Raw genomic sequence first — 16,793 nt, 5'->3', positions numbered from 1 at the left:
GTGCCCCTGATGCTGAGCGTCGACCCCCTCTTCGTGGCCATGCGACTCCTCTTCTGCAATCATGGGCACGCATTATAAGCTTGAGCCTGCCCGCACATGCGCAGTGGAATGTAATACTGTGCATGTGCGGGCGGGCTCAGTCAGCTATTGCATGGCCATGAATGTGGAAGCGTGCCGTGTGGCCCCCGAGAGGATTAGCGACAATGCATTGTCGCTAAACTTCAAAATAGCCTCCATTGTCGAACTAACCTACATCCTATTGACTTTACTATCCCATTCCCTAACCCTTTGCCTATGCATTTGTCAATGCATGTAGGCAGATTCAACGTGTGGGCTATTTAGTCGGCAGAGGGGCCGCGCTTAGCGATGGGGGACAGACCACCGAGGGAAGCTTCAATAGGATCCTGAGGCTTCCCTCTCTTTAGGTAAGTATCTGATGATGTGTACCCGAGCTTCGGCTTGGGTAAACTTTAAAGAGCAAAATTACCAAATCAATGAATGCTGAAAATGTGGGGGCATTAATACCAAAAAATTACATATGTGGTGGAGCTGCCCAGTAACCTACAATTTCTGGATGGAGATTGAAGAATATGAAGGAAAATATTTGAAGAGCAACTTCAAGATGCCTCCTTTAGCAGCCATTTTTGGTATATAAAAAAAAAATGGCACAAAGGAAGAGCAAATATAAATATTTAGTGAGACAGGAACAATGTCCAGAGAAATAATTGTAAGGAATTGGTGGAAAATAGATGCATTCCATCTATCAGAATGGGTAAAGAAGATGCACCGCTTATTTGATGAAATAGGGTAACATTAAAAGTATATCTACCATAGAACAAAACAAAACATGGAAAGAGGTATTAGGTAAAGGACTTCAGACTTTGTGATAGGGATACAATGCATACTATACAAGTGTAGGACAGGATGTGGATGATAGGATGAATGTTTATGTGTTTCGTCTTTATATGGTGTAATTGTATAAATTATCAAAAAGAAAACATGCAATTTTATCCCACCTAACAAAAAGGCAGGCCAGCTCTACTGTAGATACAATGTGGTCCTGGCCAAAAGTTGACATGGGTCGGACCTGACACCACCATATAGCAATGTTGGGGTTCTACTCCCACCCAGATAGGCCACTCAGATAAAATTACGCAAAAGGTATGCATGCTGTGATGGCATTGTTACTTATTTAACATGTCCTCAAACAGTCATTACTTTCCGACTCTTTTCTGTTCAACTGAACTATATATGTGGACTCATGTGCTCAAAAATACATTCATTGAATCACAAAGAAATTCTTCAACTATTTGAATGAGTAATACCAGTAGGCATGGTAAAATAAAACACAAAAAAATAGTTCAGCTATGACAGCTCATTTTTTTCTGACACTTAGCTGTATATTGTATATAGTCATAGAAGTCCAGCATTTAGTCAGTATCCTGTGGAAAATCTCTGTTTGACAGAGATAAATCTTCATTAAGTGCAGTAAAGAGAATGAATAACTGCTCAACTTCCAAAGAATCACACCGAGGGGAGAAGGTGATATAGAGAAAGGAATTGAGGGATGGAGGGAGAGAGAGAAGGGGAGGGGGGAGAGAGGGATGGAGAGACAGAAACATAACTGGCTAAGTTACAAAGACCAGGCAAAGGAAAGTGCATTGGCAGTGATGCAGTTGCCAACGTCAGTCAAACTGGTTACGTCTTTCAAAAGCAAACAATTTGTTTATGGATGGGTGATCTATAGGATTTTTTTTTTATTTTTACTCAGGCTCCTTTTTATTTTTTACAAATCAGCATCAAAGCACACTCTTCCTGGAAATGCAAATACGCTTTCTGTCACTGCTGTGAAGAGATCACAGAAAAGTAAGAGCACTTATTGAAACGTAAGGATAAGACATGGTAATGAGACAGGTTAAGATACTCTCTCCTAGCAAATCTAAATAAGAAGGAACTATGTTTCATTTATTTCAGTAATAAAGTAGTTGTCTTAAACCTGGGGTTCTCATACCGGGTTCAGTGGCGCCCTGGTGCCCTCCGTGCCTGTTACTAGTGGCTTTTTTCAGCTTTCCCCGATAGCAGAAAAAAAATGTCTGCATCTTGCTGAAGACCAAGAGCCCAGTGGGGACAAAGTGTAGAGGGTGCATAGAGCTAGTGTCCAAGAGTGTCTCGGGGGAGTCATTCAGCTGTGGAGTGTTGCTATGCATACATATTATGCATCCACAGAGCAGGAGGTGTGTTGGGAACAGCTGATGCTATTGCTACCAGACACAAGGAGGAATTCAAAAGTAAGGAGCTGGAGCCAGAGCTAATGGGGTGGGGGTGGTGTTGGGGTGGCTGCAGCCAGTGTCGGACTGGGAGGTGGAAAAACTGAGGAAATCCACCTGCTAGCCAAGCAGCAGTAACCCTGTGTTATCACTCCCAATGGAAACCTGTAGCAAGTGTCCACTGTAATCAGTAACACATGATTACTGCTGCTTGGCCAGCAAGTGGATGTCCTCAGATTTTCCACCTCCCAGTCCGTCACTGGCTACAGCCAACACACTGCTTACTCTAAGGGAACCAAGCATAATACCATGGGGAGAAGGAGGTTTGTGTGATTATTTTGGCCTTTGATTTTGTGAATGTGTGGGGTGACGTGCCTGTGTGGTTCTGAGCGTGTGTGTGTGTGTGTCTGTGTGTGTGTGTGTGTGTGTGTGTGTGTGTGTGTGTGTGTGTGTGTGTGTGGGGGGGGGGGGGGGGGGGGGGGTCTGTCTAATAGTTGGCCAAAACACGCATTCATTTTTTACTGGCAAATTTGATAACCTTGATCAAATGTGATAGTTATCTGTGATGCAATGAACTGCATTGACCGATGTTTGCCACATATCGATTGAAATTAAGATAAAAAATTATAATTGGATAGTACATTTTGGTGGATCGGATGCATTGGGGGAACGGTGTTAAATCGACGGCCCATGGGGTGCCTCGAGAAAAAAAATGTAAATTGCAGAGGGCGACCTTACCCGGGAAAAGTTTGAGAACCACTGTCTTCATACTAGCACTGCTGGGTCTTCTTGTCAGAAAACCCTAGTGTCATGATTACAACCTGCAATAAATGTTTTCTATTAAGTCTTATTACATATAAATTAATAAGGATATAAAGTTTTAGGAACCATAAATTGAATTAATTAAACCTTCCTTTTAGATCCACATAGAAGGACTCAACTTCAAGCAGATCTCCATGATCAAGGTCCACCACAGTCTGACTGAAATTCTATCACTATTTCAATGACAGTGTGCTCAATGGAAGGAAACCCAGGAGGACTTACTTGTTATAGGATAAACCATCAAAATATCCAAACTGGTATTTCCTAAAATACATACTGAAAAGTTGCAATGCTACTGGGAGATAGATGAGACAAAACAGGAGCATTTGCCAAGTCACCTCATCTCTATCACAGACAAAAAAGTGAAGCTTTCAAAAGAAAGAAGACCAACTGTGGAGCAGAGGAGGTTCATTGATATTTTAGAGTTGCATTGCTGCATGTGTCACAAGGTACATTGGGCCATATGCAATTCCCTTTATCTCTTGAATTTTCTCCTAGGAGATAATTTTTCATCTTCGATTTAAAATAAGTTTTTAGCACTTTGCAATGGACAAAGTACCAAACAGTAGGTGAAAAAGTACTGTGAACATTATTTTGAGTATTTGTCTACTTGCTGGAAGTTTAAAAGGCTTTTTTTTTCAAGTTGTGGAGATATCACCTAGGAGAAAACTCAGGTGAAAAAATGAACTGCATATGGCAATGAAACCTCAAGACTTTTAAAATATTCTGAAGCCAAACATACTGACCAGTGTCAGAAGGTTCTGTCCCAGTCATAGGTCACAGATACTCAAACAGGATAATGACACAAAACTCACAGCTTAAAGCACCTAAGATTGAAATACAATAAAATATTGGACTATTCTAAAGTAAGCTTCTATAAAGCCATCAATTATCTCTGGTGTACCCAAATGTACCATTCGTAGAAAGCACCTTTCGCACCTGACTCAGCACAGCATGTTTTTTTTTTTTTTTGCAAGAGTAGGCAAGGTACCAGTTGACAGGCACAGAAGTCTATACACACAAAAAGCAAATGTTCACACACGTACAGAAGTCTCACAGAGAACTGCATGTCATTTTTTTGCTTGAAGTGACGGCCTCAAAAGGTTGCACAACAAAATATAAGACTAAAGGTCTCAGTGCTTCATTTTTTGCCCATGCCGTTTTCATTTGTGTAAGTAGTTGGCATAGTCTGTTGAATCAAATTTCTAAAGCAAAGTCTGCCTTTTGTTAAATGCAGAACAAACAACGACGGGTGCCAATTACTTTAGTCAGTGTTATTTCAGAGACTGTTGTAGGTTAATCCTTTTTCATAGGGTGATACCAACAAATGTGCCCACTACCGTATACTGGCCAAAACTTAGAACATAAATCAAGTTCTTAGAAAGCAAAGCAGCCAACATGTTTCATCAATATGTCAGTAACATTCATCAAATAAGGTTTAGTTATGACTTTTTACCATCCTGCTTCAAGAGTACCATAAGGATTTTTTTCATAGTACACTGCAGAAATTTGAGTTAATATGTTGAAATTGATGGTTTTCATGCAATGCAAGTTTCTTCTATTTAACACATACAAGAAAACATGGATGGATACTGATGAAAGATGTGCTTTAAAGAGACTCTGTAACAACATTTTGAGCCTCATTTCTTCTATTCTATAAATTCTTATACCTGTTCTAATGTGGTCTGGATTACTGCAGCCTTTTCTAGTTGCACAGTGGCTGTATTATCTCTGTTATATAATCTAATCTTCTTTCCTCTGATGGCTATGTCGGGCTCAGGCACTCAGGCTGGAATGTGCAGCTCTGCTTGTGGTAGGATAGAAGCTATACATACCCTCTCCAGGCCCCCAGCATGCCATGTGTGAGTCACAGACTGAGCTCCTCTCAGCCTATCACATGCCATGTCCTGTTTGTAAACACTGCCTAAAACTGGCAATTACAAGCCAGGATTGCAGCAGGGAGTGGCAGAAACAGCACAGAGGGGCCAGGAGAACATAATGAATAGAATGTTATGCTTTTTATAGTAAGAATTTTAGAGTACAGATTCTCTTTAAGGGCACCTGAAGAAAAAAAAGCTAGATACTTATCTCAGTAGAGGGAAGCCTCTGGATAATCCAGTTGGATAATCCATAATCCAATTTTCCTATACCCTTCCGTTCCTGTGCTGGGCCCCTCAAAATATATTCAATAGTGTCAAATATGAGTCCTGGCTGTGCTTGTGAAACTAGTACATAGCCACTTTGTGCTTTGTGCTACTGCCTGGGCAGGACACACGCAGGCACAGTGCAGGCACTGTGCAGCTACACTCACACACAGAGGGGAGCACAAACCGGAATAAGTAGAGGGTCCCAGCTGCCTGCGGAGGTGTCTAGGGGGATGCGGAAAGCCTCTGGATGATCAAGAGGTTTCCCTCTACTCACGTAAATGTTTATTTTTCTTTTAAAAGATGACTGCTTTAAGACTTTAAATCCTCTGTATTATGCTGAGTACACACTATGAGATTTTCTGGTCTATTTACTGTCAGATCGATTATTTCCAGCATGTCCGATTTGCTTTTCGATCGATTTCCGAGCATTTTCCTATCGAATTCCGGGCACTTTAGTAGGAAATCGATCGGAAAATGCTCAAAATTGATCGAAAAGCAAATCAAACATGTTGGAAATAATCGATCTGACAGTAAATCGACCAGAAAATCTCATAGTGTGTACCCAGCATTAAGAAGCTCTCATCCAAGAATATAAAAGTTACAGTGGGTGATATAAAAGTATGTATTGATAGATACTTCAAATGAAGACAATATTTTGAAAGAAACACAGAGCAATAGTTTCTAGAATGAGAATGTGAAGGGTTCTGGTTTTCCTCATCTCCCACTAATATGCCAATATATTGTCTCAGGCACATGTCACCCTCAACAACGTATCAACATTGCTTATTTTATTGTTACAGTTTGTAGATAATTATGTTAATGAATATTAATGGCCTATACAGATGCATTTCCTAAGCTCATTGACTGTATTGCAATAGAATGTAAATAAAGCCCTCAATTCTACATCAGTGTCAATAAAAACATTTTGTAGAATCTTTTGTGAAGAAAAATAAGCCTTCAGATGTTGTGCAGCTGTATAGCCTGTCGTTTTGGTGAGGAAATGTCTCAGATTGCTGGGAATCTTTTGTTGATTTGATCTGCAGAGAGCCGGGACCATTAACCTTGGCAGTAAGGACTGATATTGCATTGTTTGGCATTGTTCTTGTGGTTGAATACATTGGCATCATATCAGTCTACTGGATTAGGCCAGTGGTTAGTATGTCTTCAGTTTCACAACAGCTGTCACAGTGGCGAGCAAAGCCAACAGTTAGCCCCTGTGCAGAATAAATATAGGTGACCCCATGTGAGTAGGTGTGGTCATAGCAGACTAAGGGTGGATCCAAAAGGTGTCAATAACAAATATATGTAAATCCATCTATGCTGCATTCTGTAAGCCGCTTGTCAGTGGACAGCCAACCGCTTATCTCAACAGTGGAGGATGCCGCGCTGTGGCATCCTCCACTGTTGAGATAAGCGGTTTGTTGTCCGCTGACAAGCGAATTACACAAATTGTGTTTGTGAGTATAACTTTAAAGTTAAACAACCTTTTACGATTAATGCGCTATCGCACTCCATTTCTCTTTGATTGTTTTACCAAGTTACCCTATTACGGAGCGGCGCAGTGCATGACATCACAAGAGGAGTACATCTCTGATTGGTTACCCAGGATCTGGAGCGCAAGATACCTTTCTTTGTGTTTGTGCATTCTGTAAGCACTGTATTAATGAAGCACATATTTTCTACCTATCCATTATGTCTCATACATGACTGGGCTACAAGTAATTATCCCTGCTTCTGATGCAGTAGTGTCATAGGTGAAAATTATTAAAAATTAAAATGGTTCAAATGGGACCTGCTCACCACGGACAGATGTCTCAGGGGTTGCCGGCCTCCAGCGGATCAGGCACACTGTTGGTGGCACTGCCCACTTGTTCATAGGTTCTGGTTAGTTTGTTTTGCATTAGTTTCCGAAAGGTTGGACGTGACAGTCCAGCCCGACCCTTGGTTGGCCCATTTCCATAAATGAATCTCCTCTCTAAGTAAACATCAAAATAAATTGGTAGGTCAATTATGTAATGCAGCCAAAGCCCTTATAGCCAAAACTTGGTGATCTTCTCCACTAGGGTGGAGAGAGTTAATGCGCAAAATTTGAATCTAGCACCTCACAAATCTAACTCTTGGAAAAAATTACAGCTTATTTTAGGGAATCTGGCCCAAGATTTAATCTCATCTGGGATCCATGGTTGGTCTGGATGTCTCTCCACACTCCTTACAGGGGGATGGTGGTTAAGCCTACCTCATGGTCATGTTTGCAGGTTTTTCTTTTAAGGTACTCTTGCCTCATTTTATTTTCACGTACCTTTGTACACTTCAAAACATGCTTCGATCTGTGTAAACACCTATATGTCACGATCGTTGTCATTGTTTAGTATCTTGTGTTCTGTATACTTTCTTTTATTCTATGTAAACAAGTTTTTGTGAAAAATAGAACTTTTCTAATAAAAAGAAAGTTAACAAAAATATATTAAAATGGTTAACAAATACTATACCATTATTGTTATTATTATTATTTATATAGCACAAATAACTTTTGCAGGGCTTTTTACAGAGTAGTCTGATGTCCTACCATATTAATATCATATTTTTATTTAGCATTGACATCTTCTGCAGCACTTTACAGAGTACATAGTCATGTCCCTGACTGTACTCCAAGGAGCTCACAATCTACTGACAAATACACAAGCCTAGAGGATAATCTGTGTCTGACTATGATGAAGCTCCATGGGCCTCAGAGGACATGGGGCCCATCTGTGACTGCAAGGCCTGCACAAGCCTATGTCCGCCACTGAGCTGTCATTCATAGTCTCTCACAACATAAAACACAGTTTCCGACTGTCTCATTTGTAGCAGCAAGATGCATATGGCTTAAAAAAAAAGTTCGAAAAGAATTCTGTGCTACCTTAAGTTCCTTTCCTCAACTGAAAGCCCAGGCAACCCCGGCACAGGCTTGATGGACAAGTTGCCAGTAAACCTGTCCACCCCAGGCTGTTAAAGTGCATCTCTACTGAAAACAAAGTGTTCTGCTTGTACTATAGCAATCTCCTTAGACAAACATTTAATCTATCGCTGCCACTTCTGAACTGTTGAACAAGGTTTGAAAGTAATTCATCTCAGTCTAGCACTTTAAATAAATAACTCTGGGAAAGAAATTACAGTTTGGAAAGAGTTTGAGATACAGAATCCCTTTCCCTAATGATGAAAAAGGAATCATATGAATCATTTCCACTAAAGCGCATTAAATAAGAGTTCTTCAAGGTCATTTTTAAAAAGAACTACCAGTACCTATTATCCTTGTTTATTAAAAAGATTTCCAACATCACTTAACAGCAATATATAATGCACTAAAATTAGAATAAATTTGCATTCTTCATCATATTTCCCATGGCTGTTCTTCGGAGGATACACCATAAATCATAATAAATCATCCCTTAGAAAAAAATGAGCAAGAAAGGATAAAAAGGATTCTTTAAGCTATATTAAACTTTCCTAATTGAGCATGCACCATAAATAGTCCTTTTTGTTTGCATGGAACACAAACTGTGAGGAGATGGTTTTGCTGCATTAAGTATCAGGAGATAATCCGTTTGTACCTATTATTCACGCAAATGTCTCACAATAGGAATGGCGCTTAAAGTGTACCTAAACTGATATGTGGCATGATAGAATAAACATGGGTACATATAGTGTTTGTACTACTTGTAACCTATTTTTTACTGCAAAGGTTAAGAAACCAGTGATCTTATTGACATTCAAACAGCTGTCAAATACAACCATGACTTACTAAAAGGAAAAAAAAACGGCAAAGCACTTCTATGTGGCTGATGAAACTTTGCTGATAAGAGAATATGGCGGAAAGTTTAGCTATTAGCAGACTGTACTATGTAAGTAATATGATATTAACCTCCCTAGCGGTATGGACAGAAATGTCCGTTCAAAAAAACATGCTGTGAACAGTATAAACATGCATACACATCAATACTCTCCTGCACTGTATACTAGACCCTTGCTTGACACATTTTGGCAAGTTACAGGGAAAAAAAAGTTTTAAAAATAAATTTTATCACTGTTTGCACAGAAATCCTGGGGAAATTGAACGCTGGGAAGGTTAAGAGCTAAATATTTATTTGTAAATAGATACGATTGTAGAGATAGTTTGAAAACCTGTTATTCAAATACAGGTCAGCACATATTGCAGTCTACTTTAACCACTTAAGGACCAGGGGATTTTTGGATGATCTGTACTGCGTGGGCTCTCCAGCCCGCAGCACAGATCGAGTAAAAGGCAGGGCGATCAGACTTCCCCTCTTTTTTCCCCACTAGGGGGATGTCCTGCTGGGGGGGGGGGGGGTCTGATCGCCGCCACTCTGTGTGGCCAAGCGGGGGAGGGGGGGGGATCCTCAAAGCCCCCCTCCGCAGCGATTTTCCTTCCTCCCTCCCTCTCCTTCCCTCCCTCACACTGTGGGCGGCACAGGACGGTGATCCGTCCTGTGCCGCCTCTAATAGGCTTTAGCCTATCAGATGCCGGCGATCCCCGGCCAATCAGAGGCAGCAGCGCCATATTGATGTAAACAGCGGGGATTTCTTCCCCGCGTGTTTACATTTCGCCTGCGAGCCGCGATCGGAGGCTTGCAGGCAGTTCACGGAGACACCCTCCGTGAGCTGACATGGAAAGGCCACTCGAACGAGCGGCCGTTTCCATGTAAAACCATTTAACACCTAGGTCCGCCGATCGGCTGACCGTGGTCATTAAGTGGTTAAAGGGAACCTAAACTTAGAAGAAGTGAGAGGAATACAGAGGCTGCCATCTTCATTCATAAAAACAATGTCAGTTGCCTGACTTCTGTGTTGATGTCTCTAATCCTTCATGTCACTGGCCCAGAATTAGCATGTAGTTCAGATTCTTTGACTCTGGTCTGACTCCACCGGCTGCATGCTTGTTGTAGGCGTGACTCAAAAACAAACAAACCCAACAACGGATGATAGCCAGGCAACTGGCATTGTTTAAAAGGGTATGAATATGGCAGCCATTTATCTGTAAGCACACTGTAACAATACACACTAGTGATGACATATCGATATCTTGAAAGAACAGGAAAACATAATGCAAGTATATTGCATTACTAAACCAAGATTTGTAAGAAGACATTTTAGTACAAGTACGCTTACACTTTGCGGAATGGCACTTTTCTGTGCTGCTTATTTCTAGTTATCTTCTTTTCTACCCAGAGATATGCCTGTGCCACATTATCCTGTCAGCAAAGTCTGAGCTCTTGTTCATCATAAACCAACTGCTGAGTTGGAAATGCAGATATTCCAAGTAATAATAATACACGTGGAAACAATTTACAGAACAATTTTAAAGTCAAGTATGATTATCAGAAAAAATTAACTTAAAGGGGTGATCACTCAACCACAATTTCAAAGAGAATAGATAGCTTGCACATATTGATTTGCCTTTTCATATGTGATTGTGGGTTTGATTTACTAAAGTTCGATAAAGATGCTGTGAGCAGGCAGGGCATGGCAGTATTACTGATGATGCAAAAATAACACGCAAGTAGCATAAGGGTTGGTATGTTAACGTGTTTTACTTAGGAGACACAAGTAGAACCATTTGCACAGTGCACATGACATGCCTGGCATAGTTATGTGCAAAATTGTCGGGCACTACCTACGTCCAGCATCTTTACCAAGCTTTAGTGAATCAACCCCTATGAACCTTAGACGCTAAAAGTCAGTGTTACTTATCTTGTGACTAATATTAATGCATTATTGCCAATTGATTCTGGATAATTATTCAGCTGTTGGCCCTGTGTTTCTCTGGCTGTTATGTTGGGAACAATGTTTAAAAAAAGTGTGGGGATCCCTTACATCATTTAAGGGACTGATTGCTTTGGGGTAAAAGCTGTTCTTCAGCCTAGTAGTATGGGCATGCAGGGCTCTGAGGCGCTTGGGGTGAGTTAGTTCTTTACAGATACTCTTTGGCCTCTTGCTACAATGGGCAGTAAAGATGTCATCCAGTAATGATAAATGAGTACCAGTGATTCTTTCAGCCGTTTTGATGATGTGGTTGAGGTTCGTTTTGTTTTCAGGAGAGCAGCCAGAGTACTATGCTCTAATGCAGTATGTGATAACCTGTAAAAATTGATCAAAAACTGTTGTGGAAGTTTTGCTTTCTTCAAATTGCTCAGGAAATCAAGCCCCTGTAGGCCTTTATTGGCTATTTATGTTGTTTTTTGTCTATGACAAGTCCTTACTAATAAGGATATGGAATACAAAAGCTTTGAACCATATCCACTTTTTAATGGTATTGGGATGCTGCCTGTTTGTTTCTACTTTTAAGACTAGGTACTGCAGGTCCAGGCACATATGTTGTGTCTTTAAATGTACTTTCATTCAACTAGCCAAGTGCTGCTCAGGAATGAGCATTTGCCTCTTATTGTGTTTGTAAATAAGTATACAAGGCTCTAGAACTTACCTTGGCAGAATGTAGCATTGATGCGTTTGAATCCCTGAGGACATTCCATATTCTGAGGATATGACAGACGGCCTGTAATAAAATAAATGTATGACTTCAGTAAATTCAACATATCAAGGGCTTGTCAGATTTGCCACATTCTAGACCCTACTTTTGTCAATGTACGAGCGGGGCTGTACTGCCCATGTGCAAATACAGTCTGCACCTGGGCAGTAGCTCGAAGCCGATTGCACACAAATTTTACCTCCATGCATGAGCAGCTTCATGCTACTGCACAGTGGCAGTATGGGAGTGCAGCTGTGAAGGGGAAGAAGGTCACATCAGCAGCAGTGGGGACTAGAAGGATATGGAAAGCCTCTGAGGAGGACATGGGAAGTTACCTTCCACTCAGGAGAGTATCAAACGTTTACTTTTTTCCCCTTACAGGAATATTTTTCAAGGCTTTAAACAACACAATATAAAGTCATCAAAGGATACTTAAGCACAACGTAAAAATAAAAATGGGGGGAGCAGGCATGTTTAGTGGGCTCTCCTCAAGCCCACCATTGTCCTGAGTGCTCCCAGCCCGGGCACACGAACAAGGATGCACGTCGCTGGGCAGCGCCTGCTCAGTCAGCAGTGGGGACCCCGCCAAGGAAGTAAGTTCGGGTGGTGGTGGTGGGGGGGGGGGTTGGTAGGCTGTACCGGAGGGGGCAATTTTCTGTTGTGCTAAGGTACCCTTTAAAGCGTACCTGACATGATGAGATAAACTTATACACATATAGAACTAGTCCTACTAAGTAACTAAGTTTTCCAGTATAGCAAGAGTTGAAAAAAAGGAGAAAAAAATCTTTTTTTATCTATGCAAAAGAGCTTGTCTGAGTTTATCTATCACCTGGTAAAATTCAGTCCAGTTTCCTGCAAAGTAAATAAAAAGCTAAAAGTCTGTTATATGTCAGGGAGAAGAACAAAATAATAAGGTTTTACTGGAGGAAGTTCAAACTGTCATTACTTTTTCTTCTGCTTGTTTCAGCTTCAACTGAAGCAAGAAGGATGGATGCTGCCATATTTATTTATTTTTGAGCAATACCAGTTGTCTGGCTGTGCTGCTAAACCTCTGCCTCGAATACTTTTAGCCATAGACCCTGAACAAGCATATGCAGATCAGATGTTTCTGACATTATGGTCAGATCTGACTACATTAGTTGCATGCTTGTTTCTGGTGTGATTCAGGCACTACCGCAGTCAAATGGATCAGCAGGGCTGCCACGGAAGTGGTATTGTTTAAAAGTCAATAAATATGGCAGCCTCCATGTGTCTCACTTCAGTTATTGGGCACCCCTCGCATCTACGTTTCAGGCTGTATCCGGTATTTTTAGAGTATAGTAGAGTAGAGTAAAATAGGAATAAGAGTCCTGCATCCCCGGTAAATATCTTTGACCAGTTAATTACACAGGATCAAATCGGAAAAACTGGTGGATTTTCCCAGTTATAAGAGTGTTTGTCACAAAATCTAAAATTGGTTTCCATGTTTACATTAGAGGTACAAGCATACAAGCGATGTACTGATTAGCGGGGTGAACAAAAGAATAAAAGGACAGATAATGCTGACTACTTTCTATGAACATCACCAGGGAGGAAAAGAAGAAAACCTGTATCAATAATAAGGCCCAATAGGAAAGCAGTTTATTCTGAAATCTCATGTAAAATATAGGTTTTCAGTGACAGGATGCTCAATTTTGGTGCTGACATTTAGCAACTACATAGCCAAAACTGCATCAGGTTATTGGAATTTGGAATTAAGCTTTTACATTGCTAAAACACAGGGAACTATTTGGAATTCAGCTTATATATTGCTAAAACACAGGGGACTGAAGATGATTAAGCTGAATATTACTTAGAGCTGGGCATTAATTAGAAGGGTTAGGGACTAGGGTATGGTAGGTTCGGGGTATGTTGACTTTAGTGGATAGATGTCAGGAAAGGTTAACTCTACAACAAAGGTTAGGGTCAGGTGTCAGGAAGTTGGGAGGGAGGTTAGGGATGTCAGAAAGGGGTTAATATTGTATGGAGGAAGGTTAGGGGTAGGAGACATAACGCTGAGGGGATTGGGCGGGCGTAAAAAAAAAAGACAAAACGCTGCATTTAACGAATACTCTAACTACTAACTTAGTAATAATAATTGCAGTATTTGTACTAGCCCAACACTAAGTGGAGGCACTCTAGCAAATGAAAAACCACCAGCTGATCATCAGCTCTATCACATTGATCAGAAGCAAGTGCTTAACACAGATGATATTTCATTGGTCAATGGAGATTTAGAAGAAGTTTCCGATCAGCATTACCCAACAGTAGATCCAGACTACTGCTTTTAGCCACAAAACTGACCTATTGCTATCTGGTTATAACAACATAATTTAAATCATTATATAATATTCTGTAACTTACCTTGGCAGAATGTAGAATTGATGCGTTTGTACCCTTGAGGACATTCCATATACTGAGAATATGACGGATGGCCTGTGATAAAATAAATGTATGACTTCAGTAAGATGATCTTAAATAAACTTTCACAGGATTCTTTATAAGTGAGTTATGGCAGGACATTTTCTCCCAGAATTCCTTGTTACCACCAATAATCTGCTGTCATTTTTTCTCCCTTTTCACACCGCTTTTCTGCTGACCTTCTCCATAAGATTTTCTGTCCACTCTGACTCCGCAACCTGCAATACTGAACTGAAGCATCGCTTATGGAGATATGGAGCTTACTAACCTCATACCTTAGTCTCATGGACATGTTTCAAGGCATTAATCACCACAATATCATATAGTGGTTAGTGCTCTTGCCTTGCAGCGATGGGTCCCTGGTTTGAACCCCTGCCAGGGTACTATCTGCACGGAGTTTGTATGTTCTCCCTGTGTCTGCATGAGTTTACTCTGAGCACTCCAGTTTCCTCTCACATCCCAAAAACATACAGATAAGTTAATTGGCTTCCCCCAAAATTTGACCTAGACTCTGATACATACACTACACGATATAGACATAAATGACTATGGTAGAGATTATATTGTGACCTCCTCTGAGGGACAGTTAAAGCGGATCCGAGATGAAAAACTAACTATAACAAGTAACTTGTCTATATAGCTTATCTAAAGTTTAGATAGTTTACACAGCATATCTAGCTGCAAAAAGCTTCAACATTTTATGATTATTTATTCCTGTGATACAATGAGGGTATGTTCTGTTTATCACATTGTCACAGGCTGAGGGCTGAAGATGCTATCAACTTGCCTGTGTGTAAATTCAGTCCCCTCTGCCTCTGAAATCTCTGGCTAGTAACCTCCTCCTCCTCCTTCTGCCCAGAATGAGCTCCCATAAGCACTTGCTACAGTGCCAAGGTACTGTGAAAAGCTGTTGGCAAGGCTTGTTTAATTTATAGGGAATTAGAGTATTAACCCCCTTGCCGTTCCAATTATGTCGGCAAGGGGGCAGCGCAGCACTTTTTTTAATTTTATAATTAATGTAGCTAGCCTAGCGCTAGCTACATGATAGCCGCTGACAAGCGGCATCCCCCTACCTACTACGATCTTTGCAAGCAAGAAATCCCGTTCAGAACAGGATTTCCTGCTCGGCTTCCCCCGTCGCCATGGAGACGATCGCGATGACGCCACCGACATCGGGACGTCAGAGGGAATCCCTATCCACCCCTCAGCGCTGCCTGGCATTGATTGGCCAGGCTGCGCAAGGGGTCTGGAGGGGGGGGCGGGGCGGCGCCGCGGGTAGTGGTGAATTTCCGGCGAGCGGCGGTGATCGAGATATGCACGCAGCTAGCAAAGTGCTAGCTGCGTGCAATAAAAAAAAATTGTGAAAATCGGCCCAGCGGGGCCTGAGAAATCCTCCTGCGCAGGTTACCCCAAGCTGAGCTCGGGATAACCGGCAAGGAGGTTAAAACAAAAAAATATTTGGCTTGAGGAATGCCCTATAAACTATATGAAAATAACACAATTATGCAATGAGTAAAAGTTTATCTCGGATCCACTTTAAGTGACAAGACAATATACTCTGTACATCGCTGCGGGAGATGTCAGCACTATAAAAATACTAAATAATAATAATAAAGTCCTTAAAATACTATTATGTGGAATCCACATGCATAGAAATGTGCCAGTACACACAAAATTATTTAAAAAGAAACCTGAAGTAACAGGAATTTGGAGGCAGACATATTTATTTCCTTTTAAACCATGCAAATTGCCTGGCTGTCCTCCTGATCCTCTGCCTCTAATCATAGACCCTGAACAAGCATGCAGATCAGGTGCTCTTTCCAAAGTTTGACCCAATTAGTTGCATGCTTGTTTCAGGTGCGCAAATCAGACACTACTTAAGCCAAAGAAATCATCAGCAGGATTGCTAGGCAGCTGCAGGGCCGAGCCTGGGCGAGTGCTGCGGGTGCAAGGCACCCAGGCGCCTGCCTCTGAGAGGTGCCGCCCGGCCGCCGCTCTCCCCCTGTGGCCAAAGCTTGCTCGCTCCATCTAGCCGCCGGCACCGCGCGTCAGACCTCGATCAGGCGGGCGGGCGCTAGGACCTAGCACGCCGCACTGATATGCGGAAGTGACATCACTTCCGCATATAGAGCGGGTGCGTCCAGCACCACTGGTCACTGGTCGGGTCGCCCGCTGATTGAGGTCTGAAGCTGCGGAAAGGTGAGGGGGGAGCGGCGGCGGCGGCGGCTAGAGGGGAGCGGAGCGGAGCGCAGCGCTCCTGTCACTAACTACCTAAACGGGGACCCTATACCCCCTGGCTACCTAGACTGGGCACATATACCCCCCTGGCTACCTAGACTGGGCACATATACCCCCCTGGCTACCTAGACTGGGCACATATACCCCCCTGGCTACCTAGACTGGGCACATATACCCCCTGGCTACCTAGACTGGGCACATATACCCCCCTGGCTACCTAGACTGGGCACATATACCCCCCTGGCTACCTAGACTGGGCACATATACCCCCTGGCTACCTAGACTGGGCACATATACCCCCCGGGCTACCTAGACTGGGCACATATACCCCCCTGGCTACCTAGACTGGGCACATGG

General features: G+C 42.0%; 1 protein-coding gene across 4 annotated transcripts in view; it reads right to left on the bottom strand.

The window, feature by feature from the left end:
- The window catches only part of LTBP1 (latent transforming growth factor beta binding protein 1), a 264,927-nt gene that overhangs the window by 162,867 nt on the left and 85,267 nt on the right, over positions 1-16,793 (bottom strand). For all 4 annotated transcript variants that reach the window (XM_068232113.1, XM_068232115.1, XM_068232116.1 and 1 more), the window contains 2 exons: positions 14,142-14,213; positions 11,715-11,786 (listed from right to left, as the gene is read on the bottom strand). In XM_068232113.1, coding sequence (XP_068088214.1) covers positions 11,715-11,786; positions 14,142-14,213 — 144 coding nt within the window. The remainder of the gene's footprint in view (positions 1-11,714; positions 11,787-14,141; positions 14,214-16,793) is intronic.

This window comes from Hyperolius riggenbachi, chromosome 4 (assembly GCF_040937935.1).
Source record: "Hyperolius riggenbachi isolate aHypRig1 chromosome 4, aHypRig1.pri, whole genome shotgun sequence".
Taxonomy (NCBI): Eukaryota; Metazoa; Chordata; class Amphibia; order Anura; family Hyperoliidae; genus Hyperolius; species Hyperolius riggenbachi.
The sequence above is the reverse complement of the archived record's forward strand: the minus strand, read 5'-3'. Positions and strand labels throughout refer to the sequence as shown.